This window comes from Anolis carolinensis, chromosome 1 (genome assembly GCF_035594765.1).
Source record: "Anolis carolinensis isolate JA03-04 chromosome 1, rAnoCar3.1.pri, whole genome shotgun sequence".
In the NCBI taxonomy this organism is placed as follows: domain Eukaryota; kingdom Metazoa; phylum Chordata; class Lepidosauria; order Squamata; family Dactyloidae; genus Anolis; species Anolis carolinensis.
Window position 1 is genome coordinate 211626643 of NC_085841.1, and position 15022 is coordinate 211641664.

Sequence of the window (15022 nt, forward strand, 5' to 3'; positions counted from 1 at the left end):
TAATGGCAGTAGACTTTTATTAACATATTTTACAATGTTGATTACAATATTTCTAGTTTTGTCTTTGATGTGTCAGAGACGGATTCTGTTTCTACAGTAATGTACTGTACTTAAATGATCATTTACACAAGAAACCACACCAGTATGTTGGAGGAAGAGCAGCAGAAGCAGGAGCAGCAGCACTCACGCACACACGCCCAGTTCTAGTTTGGACTTGTTATTTCTCAAAGTTAGCTTCTTAAAGCAGATTTCCAAAAAGGTACGGGGTTAACCAAACTTCTAGTCCAGCAGCATGCAGGTGCTTTTCAAGTAGAATTTTCCAAACTTAGAGCCTTTGTTTTCTTTTTTAAAAACTGACCAGTGACTAATTCACCAGTATCAAAATGAACACCATGTAATATAAAGATTTGAAAGTTAAGGCTAGTAATTTTACTCCACACCCATATACACATTTTTAAAAAATCCACTTTAAATAACGCATTTGATTCTATTGACAGGGACATTACTTCTTGTGAAGCTTCCAACTACACAGAGCACTCAAATGTAAACACCCTGTGATAGTATTATACTGGGACATGCCAAGAATATTTCTGTTTGTCCACTGTGCTTAAAATGGCCTAATATTCAGAAATGAGTGATGCAGAACTACTATAGGTTGCATATATGATACATATTAAAACAAAAAATTTTTGGAAGAGATGACATTTTCAATTGAAGAAAATGTAGGCTTCAAGATCTATTCCAAATGTGTGTGTCTGTATGTCTGTGTATTCGCACACTATTTTATACAAATAGCAATCCATTACCACATTTTATTTTAAACCTAGTAGACTAAAGAGGCTTTCTATATGAACTGTCCAATATTCTTATTATTATTCCTTCTGCAGTTTGCAACAGCTCATTTCCTATCAGACCTTTGAACAGAGAACAACTTTCAATCTATTTTATGACTACAGGTCTTTTAAAATTAGTTCAGAGATAAAAATGTTACAGAAAAAAATTACAAGTATGTAAGTATCAGAAGAGCCTGATAGCACTCTTTTAAACAGTAAACATGTGTCTGGTTATGCTGTGGAAAAGGAAAAGGTTTGGCAGCAATGTGCTAGGACTAATAAATAACATTCCCGGCCTGGTTATATACATGGTGCTTTCCCATAAAGGTGCCCATTGTGGTGCTATTTCAAAGCTCTCTCATCCCAAGTGCCTCAAACGTCCTATAGTCCTTAACAATGGAAGCTGGTTTCTGCAGATATATTTCTATATTTGGGGAAAACCAATGTATACAATCAGATACAGAGCATGTTTGGGAAGGAGAGCAGTGACCTGACACAACCTGCCCCCTCCTCCCCAATTTCTGTCAAAAAGGAATTTCTGCTATGAACAACAGGTTCTTGGGCTACTCCATGAGGATTGAAGGAAAGTTGTGAAAATACATGTTTATGTTAGATTGAAATAGGGGGAAGAGGGCAATCTGTCTTCTGGCACCTTACAATGTAATTCTCCCCATTCCCCTATTAAGAAATTCAAGCAGAAAGGGCAGTGATTACTCAATAAATACAATAGAAAAAAACCTGCTTGAACTCAGAAAATATGTCTCATTTCCAAGTATCAAGCATGTCTTTTGCCCTCTCTACCCACCACACTGATACATACAGCTAGGTGGAAATGAGACATTATATGCTTGGTTTGGTTTATGATCGACCATTTGGGGCATTTTACAAATGTTTTATGTACACAAATAGTAAAACTGGTTTGTTAGTATTTGCTAGTAAATAATACAGAATACTGTATATGTATTGTATTACATTAAGAGCAGCAAGCTATCTATTTTACAGCTATGACTTGAATCTCTGGAGTATATCTATGAAATTCCTGAGAATGAATAAGATTTTTCAGCAATGCCTGAAACTATTTCAATAGCTCTCTGGCAATGAGTGAAATATACTCTAAACCCTTTATACCATTTTCTGTACAATCTCACAGATCAAAAGTGTCACAATTCTTTTGTACTTACAGATACTTATCAAGCAAAATCTTAAAACAATACAACAAAAGGCAAAGAAAAAAAACAATATGTTAAGCAGGTTTGCTACACATATACAGTGCTTTAGCATAAACAACCCCAATCATCATGGAAAAATAAAACTCAATACCCATTTAGCAACATTTTTAAAGTACAAATTGTGCTTATTATTAGTGGATTAGAGAGCAACGGCAATCAAATAAATTTAGATAATTCACTCAAATTAGGAGGACAAATTGCTTTGCATTGTTACATACTAAGCCTCTTATTACCAACACCTAAAAGAGGACTTCATAAAATGGCCAGGCTTCAAGCATTTCCCAACGAGGAAATTGAGTTTCCATTTACTTGTAGCCAAAGCCCATCAGGTAGTATTAATAACAAAGGCGATGTGATGGCACAGATGCTGGTTGGTGATTTACAAACCATTATAATGCGGCCCCCATCTTTTATTGATGTGATCAAAGGTATGTGACACCCACTGCTGTTCAAGCACATTGTATCTTTCTTTACATATATATAGAGGTTTGCCACGCCTGCAAGAAAAAAACAAGACAATAACTTATTACAACAATGAAAGCTGGATCACAATTCTTTGCTGTCTTAAATATCTGCAGTGCATGCAACTGCTCTGCAGGATAGGAAGACATTCAGAGCTGCCCCATCAGATGACGTTTGTTGCCCAAAAGACTGACCAGGTTGCCTGATTTTATGAACTTACCTTAAGCAGTTCCAAAATGAAAGAAGACTCCTTGACACTATCCATGGCACCGGGGAAAGGAGGAATCCTTTTCCTTTTTGGCCTCTGGACTGTGCATTGTTCCAGGTGCCGAGAAGAGTCTTCCTTCATTTTGCTTCTCACCAAGCACCACTAAGAGAAATGGGGGGGGGGGGTGAAGACAGGTGCTTCCCCCTTTCCCTGGGATGGCATCTCATCAACTATGCCACTTCTGGAATGGGAAACAGCATAGTTGATTAAATGTCCCCAAAGCTGATGGATAATATGCAGCTTTGGGGAAGTTCCAAATTATCCTGTGGCTTCAGGAAACATGAGTCAAGGCCATGTTACTGCTGGATCAGCTCTGTGCATCCTATAACAACAGCGGAGCTGATCCAGGTCCACACGTGATTAAATGGCGTCTCAAGTCGAGTCCTTAGCTATAGGACTGTACTGTAAAAGTGGAAGCTCACTTTAAGAGATTGGTTACTATATGCACAATTGCAAATTCACTTCTCTCTACAAAGATTACCTGAGATCTCTGTCTTCTTCACCGTGTGCATCCAGGTACACAGAACCCCAAAGGCAAAAACGATGACCACGAATGATGATGATAACAGATGCATTGATCAGAAGGAATATGCCTGTACCAGCGCCACAATTTTGTGAATGCTGAGAACGATAAGGGAAGTGGATACAATTTCTTGTTAATGACATTGCAACAAATATAAGGACATTTTGCTCCTAATGTCTAATTGCACAATAGTATAATTAGACCTTATTTTTTCTGTATTTTAGACTGTAGAAATAATATGTTAAAACTGGAACAAACAACTGTGACCCTCCTGAGGTCGTTGGACTGAAGTTTCCATAATCACTTATTTGGATGGAATGGATCACAACCTGTTAGGATCGCAACCCATCAGGGGTAGAATGGATCACGACTTGTTAGGATCGCAAATCCAATGAGGTAGTAGAGTTTATTTGATGCTTTAGGTAGACAAAGATACAAGCTGACTTCTTTTGAAATAACAGTGTTTGTTTACTTACAACTTCATGTATTTATTGTTACAGGCACATTTCTTTTTGGCGGGTAGGATAAACTTCAAGACGTTTAGAGAGTTTGTATATTAAACTTATATTCCTTAATGGTCTCGTCATAAACTATATTGCTTCATGCAGCTATCTTTAATATGTGTCTACTTTAAAAGATAAACACAAGCCGCAACAATTTCTAGCTTCTAACAGTAGCTTCAGCACTCTAACAGACTTCTACACTCAAGCTGGCTCAAGGCTCAACTGACTGTCAGCCTTTTTAAAACTGAACTTTCTAAACCATCGCTGAGACAGTCACATGGTTCGCAGCCTCTCCCACTGCTTTTAGTACAAAGAGACAAGATAACTACAAAAACTATATAAGACAAAACTTCAGGATATAAAACTACATAATACAAAACAGGCAAACATCAAATTGAAGCCGCTAATATTATCAATCCACCATTATCTATAGCACTGGTTCTCAACCTGTGGGTCCCCAGGTATTTTGGCTTACAACTCCCAGAAATCCCAGCCAGTTTACCAGCTGTTAGGATTTCTGGGAGTTGAAGGCCAAAACATCTGGGGACCCACAGGTTGAGAACCACTGATCTGTAGGGCTACAGTTGCCACTTCCTCTTTTAAATAATGGAGACATTTAAGAAGCAAATTTATAAGCAACTTCCCATACAAACTATGTATTATCACACCATTTTCCATTTGAGAAAATATGTCATCTGAACCAGACATACCACTCACAAGTAAGGCTTTACAATAAACAAATAACAGCAGTCTTCAAAATTCATCTGCTGGTTTTTCAGATATCTCGAGTGTCAAACTCACCCTTCATTTTGCAATCAGAGTTCCTTTTGGCAATTATAGCAGAAAAGTAGATCCTGGCAAATCCTATCAATGCTTTTAATATCAGAGAGAGATCTATCAACTAAGTATATACTCCTAAAATATTGCCATTTTGAGGTCAGTAAAATAATGCAACAGGCAGTAGAACTAAGTGTATAAATGTACATTTAAAACAAGAAGTGAACCTGTAATTTTATAATAGTGCCTTTAATCCAGAATACCCATCACAATAACCTAATTTAACAAGCAACTTCTCATTTCCAAAATAATCTAAATTATCACACAAAGCTTTCCCTTGCTACAAAGCCTTTCCTAGACAACGATGGGTACCCAGTTTGTGCATGAACTTCTTTCTTCAAAGGATAGAGCAGATCTGCAGACCATCCGTTTCTATTATCATCTTAGAAGTATTCCTCCATTTCACTGAAGTGAAATAGGAAGACTTATGAGCAGGGAATCGGGGGATAGATGCTATATCCAAACTAGACCACCTGCTTCACAGAGGGTTGTTGGGATCGCTGATATTGGCAATTCAATGAGAAGCTCTCTAAAAAGCATTTTATGGCAAGTGATAACTGTTATATCTCTTACCAAGACACATTCACAGTAGCTCTGTTGCTTGCAGCAAAGTCCTTTCAAACACACAAAAGTGCCACAAACCAAACAAATGGCAGGATCTTTAGGAACCTTGGAACAGACTGAGCAACTTTTTCTGTGATAGTACTGGAAAATAGTATTGTAATTTTCAGGCAATTGTAGGAGGTGTGGTAAATCCCATTTAGATTCCTGTATAAGTAAAACCTGTAAAAGAGGAGAAAGGAGAAAACCCAATTAAAATACTCACATATTCTGTCAGCTCTCTCCTCCCGACCCATAGCTGTCCATCTTTGGCCAGGCAATGACTGACATACAGTGTCCAGTTCTGGAGCACAGTTCAGGAAGGATATAGGCAAACTGGACAGTGTCCAGAGGAAGATGACCAAGATGATCTTAGGGAGTTGAGTATGTTTAGCTTGGAGAAGGTTATATGATACACATTCTTAAATATCTGAAGGGATGTCATGCAGAAGAAGGAGTTCGCTTGTTTTCTGTTGATCCAGAGATCGTCCCTCTTACTATCAGGATATGACATTGAGCTCCATGTAGTTTATTTTGAAAGTTATGCTTATATCAATTACTTTTATTAGAGATAAAAGCTGATTAATATTTTTGTTCAGACAAATAAATAAAACCAACAAAGAGGTGAATATAGTGTAGGCTACACCAGAATGAGTAATTCTAAATCATTACTCTCCAACCTCATCTAGACCAGCAAGGTCTGGATCCTCCTACTCCCCTCAAACTTATCATAATGCTTCTTGAATATTCAGTGGCCTTGCCTTAATGGAAAGTAGCAAAGCTACCACTTTTGAGTATATTCAAGTCTGTACTCTCCAATGAAGCAAGATGGCCTTGCTGGTATCTTGGGGAAAAGTAAAGTAATCATAAGACCACAGCAGAAAATCTTTGGCAAATCATGAAGATTGTGTGTATTGCAGCTTGCATATTAAATAGATCTTCTTGAGGGAACAAAGTCTGAAATCACTGTGGAGCAATTTCTATGTTCTCTATACACTACCCAGGGCTATGAAATCACACATTCAGTTTCCTGTTGGTGTGTTCATAACATAAAGACTCAATCTTTACTTTGTGAAAATGTTTGTAACCAGTTATTCCCTCTTGCTTTGAGAAGTTATAATAGTTTTAAAATATGAGCCATAGTTAAACAGTCATTCCACTTCAAATATTTTAAAGAAATATATTTATTTCTGATGAAATAAAACTTTGATAGCAGTTTGCATGAAAACCAGTTTTCTAAAAAGTAAACATTTTTAAGTACTACATTTTAACAGGTTTAAAACTGAAGGGGTAAACTATGGCCAATAGTATTGTATAAACCATTGTCTGAAATAATGTATTAAGATGTGGCAGTAACATTTACCTACCTTTACTTGTGTTGGATGTGTATTTGAGAATGAAACCAATTCTGAGCACCATTGAGATATTATGTCAAAGGCTGGTACAGGCCAATCAAGACAAGAGGCACTAGAGAACTGCGATGATTGAAAAGATGGTGATAACAAACCCAGGCAGCTGGCAAGAACAGCAAACTCTTCGCCTTCCTATTAATCATAAAAGAAGGAGCCATATGCAAAATAGAAGTCCAACTAGTAAAAGGCAATTATCTATTGTGATGTATTTAATGAAAAATAATTCTAATTTCAACATACAAGCTTCCCTTCATTATGTAACAGATTCAGCATTTACAATAATAATAATAATAATAATAATAATAATAATAATAATAATAATAATAATAATAATAATAATAATAATAATAAAAAACAACTTTATTTATACCCCGCCACCATCTCCCCACAGGGACTCGGGGCGGCTCACATGGGATATACTACTGGGATATAGCACTATGGTTCACTCTTGCATCTCACTGGGGTTCTTTAAGACAATCTACAAGTTTGTTTTTTGCATATATGAATTGTCCAGACACAAGATGAAGGCTTGTTGGCATAACATGATATACACTATATCAACACGACAGAGCCAACAAATGAGGTTTTCATAATACCTGACAGCTGGGTAGCTCCCCTCCAAAGAGATGGTGCTGAAGAAGGCTGGTGATCCTGAGAAAAGGCAGGCAGAATTGCTGCAAGTACATCTCTATGGAATGTGGACACCAAGCACTAGTGCTATCCTAAATTAGAGAGAAAAAACCCAGTAAATTTCAATTAATGGAACTTTACTTTTGAAGAATCAGTAATTCTATTTAACAGTTCTACTACTGGAAAAAAAGAAAAGCAAACTTTACAGTCAGATATGTGCATGTATTTGCCTTTGAACTGCCTGCAAAATAATTTTGTTAGACAAAGATATAGTTTTGCAACTTACTTCCTCTGAAATACCAACTACAGTACCTGAAAATTTGTTGGCAGTCTCCCATCCAAGTACTGACCCCACTTAACTTCTACGATCAGATGGGATCTAATGCCTCTAGGATTCTTTGGCCCTATCTACATGGAACTATAGTTAACATTAAATAATGTGCAGCTGACATCCAAATACATAAACCATACCATGGCTAGATCTTCAGTTCCCTCTTGTTCATAGATCTTCCCTTTGGAGAGTTCACTGATGACATGGCTCAGTAACACTTCCCAAGTCTTTTTTGCATTGGATAGACTCTGTGATTAAAAAGAAATGTATAATCAAATCAAAAGAGTATTAAAATGCTGTATCTTCAATCTGGCCTTTTCTTTTTGGTCCAAAAGCCTCAGATGGAATTAATCTGCCAAAAACGGCTTCCTAATTCTTTTATTGAAGGACACTAATCTTTTGCACATATGGCTATAGACCTAAATCAAGGGATGTCAAGTTACTTTTTCTGCACTGAAGCACCTGCCATGCTTTGAACTGGAGAAGAAATTTATCAAAGAGGGAGGGGAGAGCAACATTCAACAATTTTCCATAGTAAAATGTTTGATAAAAAATTAAAAGTGCTATTCAAACTTAGTAGTGAGCAAGCAAAACCTGAGATGTATTTTCACTTTAATGGAATCTGCATTCCCCCCCAAACTGAACAAGGATTTATCCTGAATATATTTATTATCCTTCTAAGCTCCTTGGGATAGCTCCAAAGAATTGCACCTTCACTAAAGACTGGAAAAGCTTCTGAAAAAAGTAGTGTCATGATAAGTCATAACTAACTGTCTGGGCAGAAGAAAAAATATGGCTGTTCTTGAATACTGATGAGGGGTGTATCTTTTTTCCCTCCTGTATGTACTCCCTGTGTATTAAATAACTAGCTATGTTCTCTTTTCCCCACATACAGCAGTTTGCAAACTAAGGTTTCAAATTAAGGTTTCAAATTAAGTTTAGGAACTGCAAATCCGTAATATTAAGTTGTTTACCACTAATGTATTCCAACTTAATAAAGCGTTCTCTGCTGGTTTGATGGGAAAGCAATCACTAGTATGATTGTTTGTGAATGATGAAGCCAAGATTCACCACCATTTTTTACTTGCATTTTTATGTGAATGTGGTCTGTGCTTCACTGCAAAATCTAAAGAAAATACTATTTACCAAGATCCAAACAGCACTGTAGTTCACTCAAGGCATTCTAGATTTCAGATCTATATTTGTATTAACAGTCATCTACCATCCTTCCTGCCCCTAAGATGTTGCCCATGTCTAGGTGCCATTATCATGGGCACAGGAAGAACTGTGTCTTACAATCTGCAAGTGCTTTTTATTTTGCTATTATAAGGCTTTCACAAGGTATCTGTATATGAATATAGATAAATTAAATCACAAAAATATTGTGTTTCATGTAATACAGTATTCCCTCACTTATTGCGGGGGTTAGGTTCCAGGACCACCTGCAATAAGTGAAAATCCGTGAAGTAGGGACGCTATGTTTATTTTAATATTTATACATTATTTTAGTAGTTATACACTATTTTAAGTCTTTATCAACCAATTGTGTGTTGATAAATCGCTTCCTTCTCCTCCCGTTGCCACTTGGGCTCCTTTTCTCTCCCTTTGGCTTTTCCTTCCTCCCTCCCTTAGGCCATAAATTGTAATTTTTATTATTTATAGTAGTCTTTTAGAGTTTATTGAAAAACCGCAAAACAGTGAATCCACAAAAAGTGAACTGTGAAGTAGTGAGGGAACACTGTAACTGCATCTTGTGAAATCCTGGGGTTTGTAGTTTAGTGAGGCCAGAAAGCTTTCTGGCTGAGGATTCGAAATGTTCCTCCATAAACTACAAATCCCAGAATATCACTGCAATAAATGTTGGGACCACGTGTAGTGTGAAAGGGCCCTAAGATCTCGAACTTCAGTCAAGAGGGAGAGGTGATGGAGTGTTGCAATACAACAGGATCTGACCAAAAATAATCTAACAATGGTGTTTCATCAGAAATATCAGTTATTCCAACAAGATTTGCTATCCAGTAAGTGTGAAGAGCACAGCAACACAGTGCAGATCCAAGTGATAAGTCAAGCATACAAGTCATTTCCAACTTATGGCGACCCTGAGCTGAACCTATTAGCAGGTTTTCTTGGCAAGTTTTGCTCAGAGGTTTGCCTTTGCCTTCCTTTGAAGCTGAAAAAGTGCAACTTGCCCACGGTCACCCATTCTATTTTATGGTTGAGTGAGGATTAAAACCCTGGTCTTCAGAGTCATCATCTGAGTTTAGATCAATACACCACACCAAGTCTACACACACAAACAAATAAATATGAAATGCAAAAAAAGAGACACGGCAGCTCTCCCCAACCAGTCTCCTATTAAATGTGAAGGGAGTACCTAGAGTAGCTTCCCGCAAAATGCAAGACTCCCACTGACATGCAGAACTGCTGACTTGAAAAAGAAAAAGCTCTCTATAAAGTTCAGCTTTGGCTAGTCTATAATCCAGGCCTTATAGCCATAGCTCACTCAGCCTTTCAGTATTCCCACTTTCCGAGGAAAAAAAGGGAAAGAAGGGCTTAAGTAAGTGGCCTAATAAAAATGCAGCTGACTACTCCAAGGACAGTAGAGGTCTGGGATGGTGGACAGCTCCTCTCTCTGATAAAGACTGATCTTGTATTTCAACTGAAATGTAAAAACTGAACATGTGTGAGAGAAAGAAAGACAGCTTTAGGCTGCAATGCAGTATAATGCTGTGTACATCTATATTCCAGAGAAACCAAGAGGATTAACTGTGCACACCTGGAGATAGAACTGCATCCTTGGCATTTTATTTGCAGTTTTTGACAAATCAACAAACCTTTTTCAAAGCTCCTGAGTTCATCCAAGTTATTCTATCTTCAGAGTTGCATTTAACGGAAAGTACGACGAGAGCTTGTATATACAACAGTGTGAACAGCACCTTTGTGATACAGATAAAGTGCTCTATAGAAGTATAAAAACAGATAAGGTGATTTAGACATTCTAGATTAAGTCTCACATTTTTATAAACCAATAATACTCTACAAATCTACAAACCATTTTTCTAAAAAAGAAATCCAAATGACAAATGTACAAAAATATGTTTTCATAGCAATTAAAACATACATAAGGACCATGATATCTTCACGACATAAGTCACACATTATGATAAGGGGAGACTCCAAGTCAGTGCAAAATATTCACTACTTTGTACAGGCTGACCCTTCCTTATCTGGAAATCCAAAATCTGAAATAGTACAGAAACGTAAACTTTTTGCCACTTCCCCACTTCCATCTTCAAGGAATGGGGCTAGTTACGTGTCCCCTGAGTTCTGAATTAAGGCGCCCTTGCTCCATCACTGTCTGAAATTTGACAGATAAACAAAGAGGGGGAAGTGGGGAGGAATCTGGTTCCTATGCCTCCACTCACATAAGGCCCTTGTAAAAAGCCGACACTTCATATGCTTCCACCAGCTGCCAACACATTTTCTGTCCTTTTAGCAAAGTAGCCAGCCCCACAAGATGGGGAGATAATTTTCTCTTCTCTTTCAGCTACAAGGGCTATTATGGGCCAAGTGAAGTGTTAGTTGGTAGAGTGGCTCAATCCCCTTGGGCATTTTCCCTCTCTCCATTTCTGAAGGCTGCTTTGCTAAAAGGCTAGGTGGTGTGCTTGGAAGCATACCTGTCTTTTACGAGGACCTTGTGTGAGCAAAGCCATGGAAACCAGAGGCTCGCTTTTCATCCTGGCAAATTCCTGGCAGTGTTAGAACAAGGGCTCCTAGTGAAAAAACTGAGTGGGTACTGGACATCTTACTAGTCCCCTTTCTGCTCTATCCCACATTCACAATTACCTGAAGCAAATACAGGTATTCTAAAAATGAAAAAAAAAATAGAACTCTGCAATACTTTTGGTAACAGTTAAGGAAGGTTCAACCTGTATAATAAAATTATCAGGTTCAGCTGAAGTACTAGCTGGAAGGTCTAAATAAACCTAGTCTACAATACCAATAGTGAGGGCTCATTAGCTCTGAATATCAAGAGTACTGAACTTATGCTTTATTTTCCAAATGAAAATTACACTCAACAGATTGTAGACATTGTGAATAGTTATTACAGCAATGAAGTTCTACAGAAAAACTTGCATACAAATATATTGACTATCCATAACTGTATTAAGAAACTAATATTGTATTGTCAAAGGCTTTCATAGCTGGAATCACTGGAGTGCTGTGTGGTTTCAGGGCTATAAGGCCATGTTCTAGCAGCATTTTTTCCTGACATTTCACCTGCATCTGTGTCTGGCATCGTCAGAGGATGCCAGCCACAGATACAGGCAAAATGCTAGGAGAAAATGCTGCTAGAACAGAGTCACACTCAGAAACCACACAGCATCCCAGAAACAAATATTATCAATACTCAAAAAGATTTCTGTCAGTAAATGTAGCATATAACACCTCAGCAAAACTTGCCTGGCTGACATTAAATACCAACTAAATGTCATGTGCTTGAAGGCTGCAACTTCAGTGAAAGAGCTTGTCTACTAAATCAAAGTAGGAAAGAGAACAGCTATTTAACTGAATCAGAAAATGGCTACTTTGCCAATATTTCAGTGAATCTTTGTTAACTAGAGACTCCCTGACTTTTTTTAACCTTCCCAGTAATGTGGGGAACACCTATTAAGTATGAGAAATTATCCTGTATACACTCATCATTTTCCATATGAAGGAAGTGAGAAAACTAGAGATGTGGGGCTGATGCACTCTACTGTTCATGCATTAATTTTGATTTACTTTGTAAAAAAAAGTGAATAGGAAGCATGTGTATAATGGTACAAGTGAAATTGCATAAACCATTCTTTCCATAATGGGCCAGAGCAGGTTAATGTGAGCTCCTTGTCATTCCCCTGTGAAACAGAAGCATTCCTTAGGAACACAAGTCTCTTTTTCTGGGACAAATTCTGACTCATTTTGGTTTTTCTTCTGAAGATCAATGTAAACTGAGCATCAAAATAATGATAAACCAGCATTATTATGCAACTGCAATGCATGGTGAGGTGAAAATCTATTTTGTATTTCAAGCACGTATCCATTCTGCCCATGCTTTAGCAATATCAACAACCTTCAACTCAGTGATAATCCTTTAGGTTGCACAGCAGTTCTATGCAACACAGAGATTGTTTGTGACCCCTCGCCCTTTAAGCCCTCCATTTATAGACGGATGAAGCAACCAACTCCAACTGGACTGACCTCTAGAATAATGTTTCTCTACAATCAGAGTTAATTTGTGTTCTCTCTTTTGAGGTGGCTTCAGATCAATTTTTCCTCTCAGAAAGAAGAGACTGAACAGTATAATGGCATTTATTTTGCCTAATCGATGTTGGATTGAAATAGATATCCAAGACTATTCAAGAGTTAATAAGGTAGTACAGTAAATGCAATTCCCAGGGAGTTGCTCGAAGGGCAAAAGACCAGCACACTTCTTATTAAGTGCTAATTTCCTCAAAGAACACTATCTAGATATCAAAATGGCAATCTGCCAGATTAAATTCCAAGAAAACAAAATTACCACAGAGGTATTAATCTGATGCCTCCTAGACCCAGAAACACCCCTACATTTGATCAGGGATCTTAAAATTTGCTAGCAATTTGAAGAAGAAGCCAGTCAAGTTGTGTTGATACATGCAAACATACCATTTGACAGCACAAAGATAACTGGGGGAAACAGCAATGCTGCAAAATATTTATTATAAAATAAGAATAGCTAAACAACAAAACCCTACATAAATTTAGCAATACAGTACTTGATATGAGACAGGTGTTTTACTGAATTAGTTTTAGTTAACTTACCCATATGAAATAATGATATTTAATTCAATTGCCTGAAAGAAACTCTTAGGACTATCCATCTATATTTTTAACAATTTTTGTCACTGGATATAAAAACATATTAGGGAGAAAGAAGACTAGAAAGTGAAGGATAACTGGAAATTAAAAACTGGGATTGGAATAGTAGGACATTCAATGGAGAACATTTGAATCTGTAAGAAGCTGTCATATTAAACAAGGCAGTTTAAATTCTTTTCATTCTGTTTCCTGTTTTTTTCAGCTTCTTCAGCAGCTTAAAAAGTATATTAGGCACACAGTGTTTTGCCTGGATAGGAGCCAAAAGAAGCCCCATTCAGACATCAATGTTGTTGTTTATTCATTCAGTCGTTTCTGACTCTTCGTGACCTCAAGGACCAGCCCATGCCAGAGCTTCAGACATTAATAAAGGGTAAAATCAACCTGTGAAGAAGGGTATGCAATCCCCTCCTGCTCTGAGAGATTCAACCTTTACCTCTGAAACAGTCCCAACTTGGATTGCTCATGCAGCTATTTTTAATGTTTCCAATTCTGACATTTTATTCTAGGTTGTGAGGGGCTCACAGATATACTATTTTATTTTAAAATCTGTCAAATAAATGGAGAACAGTTACGAAAGAAAGGAATTCTGTAAAAAAATTCTGCTACTTCTTACCCAGAAATGTATGCAATTTTAGACACATTTCAAGTGTACAAATGCTCAAATTAACTGGGTTAAGAAGGAATTCTTTCACCTTAAAAATGGTCATCTTCAGGCATCCACAGGACAAAACGTTCCTGATTGTGCCTTTTAATGAAGCAAAACCAAAAATCACAGCTGAGGTCATTAGCTGGTCAATACATGTTATCAATGTGTTTTTAAAAAAAGGGAATGGCAAGCCACAATGCTTATAATAACCCTTTATCAAAACATGACAAAATGTAGATTGGCAGGGGAAAAGAAGTCATATATCTGAAATGTGCATATGAATCATAATATAAAAAGCTTTAAAGCTGGCAAAATAAGTAGCACTAAATCATTTCTGCTTCAAAAATGTCTTGAGATTCCAGGAACGTGTTCAAATTCATACATTATAACCATTGCCAATACTGTGTTATAGCAATTATCTTTGCCGTGTGTGACACAATTGCCATGATTTGTGCAGTTAAATTAAAATAAATTATTCTCTTTTGCCCTTAGGCATTCACAGTTCAATGTGAAATATTAAGCAGTCCTGTTATAGCAAATAAATGAAGGTCAATCAGAAGGACCTCCATCCTTCCTCATAACTCAAGGAATATAATGCTCATTTTCAGTCTTTGTGGTTTTATTGTATTGCTATCTGATAAGCCTGTCAAACCACAACCACCACCACCACAAAAAAATCAGTTTAATGCCAACTTCTATAGATAAGGCAAAATCACTGTTCGAGCATATGCAGCTAGGCAAACACATTTATTTGCTATTGTTTTGAAAAGCTGGAACAGGGGAAGGATCACTGACCAGGTCAGCGGTTCAAATCTAGGGAGAGAGGGTGAGCTTCCTCTGTTAGCTCCAG

The 15022-nt window shown here is 37.3% G+C and overlaps 1 protein-coding gene across 4 annotated transcripts in view; it reads right to left on the reverse strand.

The window, feature by feature from the left end:
* ubr3 (ubiquitin protein ligase E3 component n-recognin 3) overlaps nucleotides 1–15022 on the reverse strand; it is a 103782-nt gene continuing 88760 nt past the window's right edge. For all 4 annotated transcript variants that reach the window (XM_062964667.1, XM_062964685.1, XM_062964677.1 and 1 more), the window contains 7 exons: nucleotides 10463–10587; nucleotides 7769–7876; nucleotides 7264–7389; nucleotides 6623–6799; nucleotides 5229–5438; nucleotides 3274–3413; nucleotides 1–2559 (listed from right to left, as the gene is read on the reverse strand). In XM_062964667.1, the coding sequence (XP_062820737.1) occupies nucleotides 2442–2559; nucleotides 3274–3413; nucleotides 5229–5438; nucleotides 6623–6799; nucleotides 7264–7389; nucleotides 7769–7876; nucleotides 10463–10587 (1004 nt within the window). In that variant the 3' untranslated portion in view covers nucleotides 1–2441. The remainder of the gene's footprint in view (nucleotides 2560–3273; nucleotides 3414–5228; nucleotides 5439–6622; nucleotides 6800–7263; nucleotides 7390–7768; nucleotides 7877–10462; nucleotides 10588–15022) is intronic.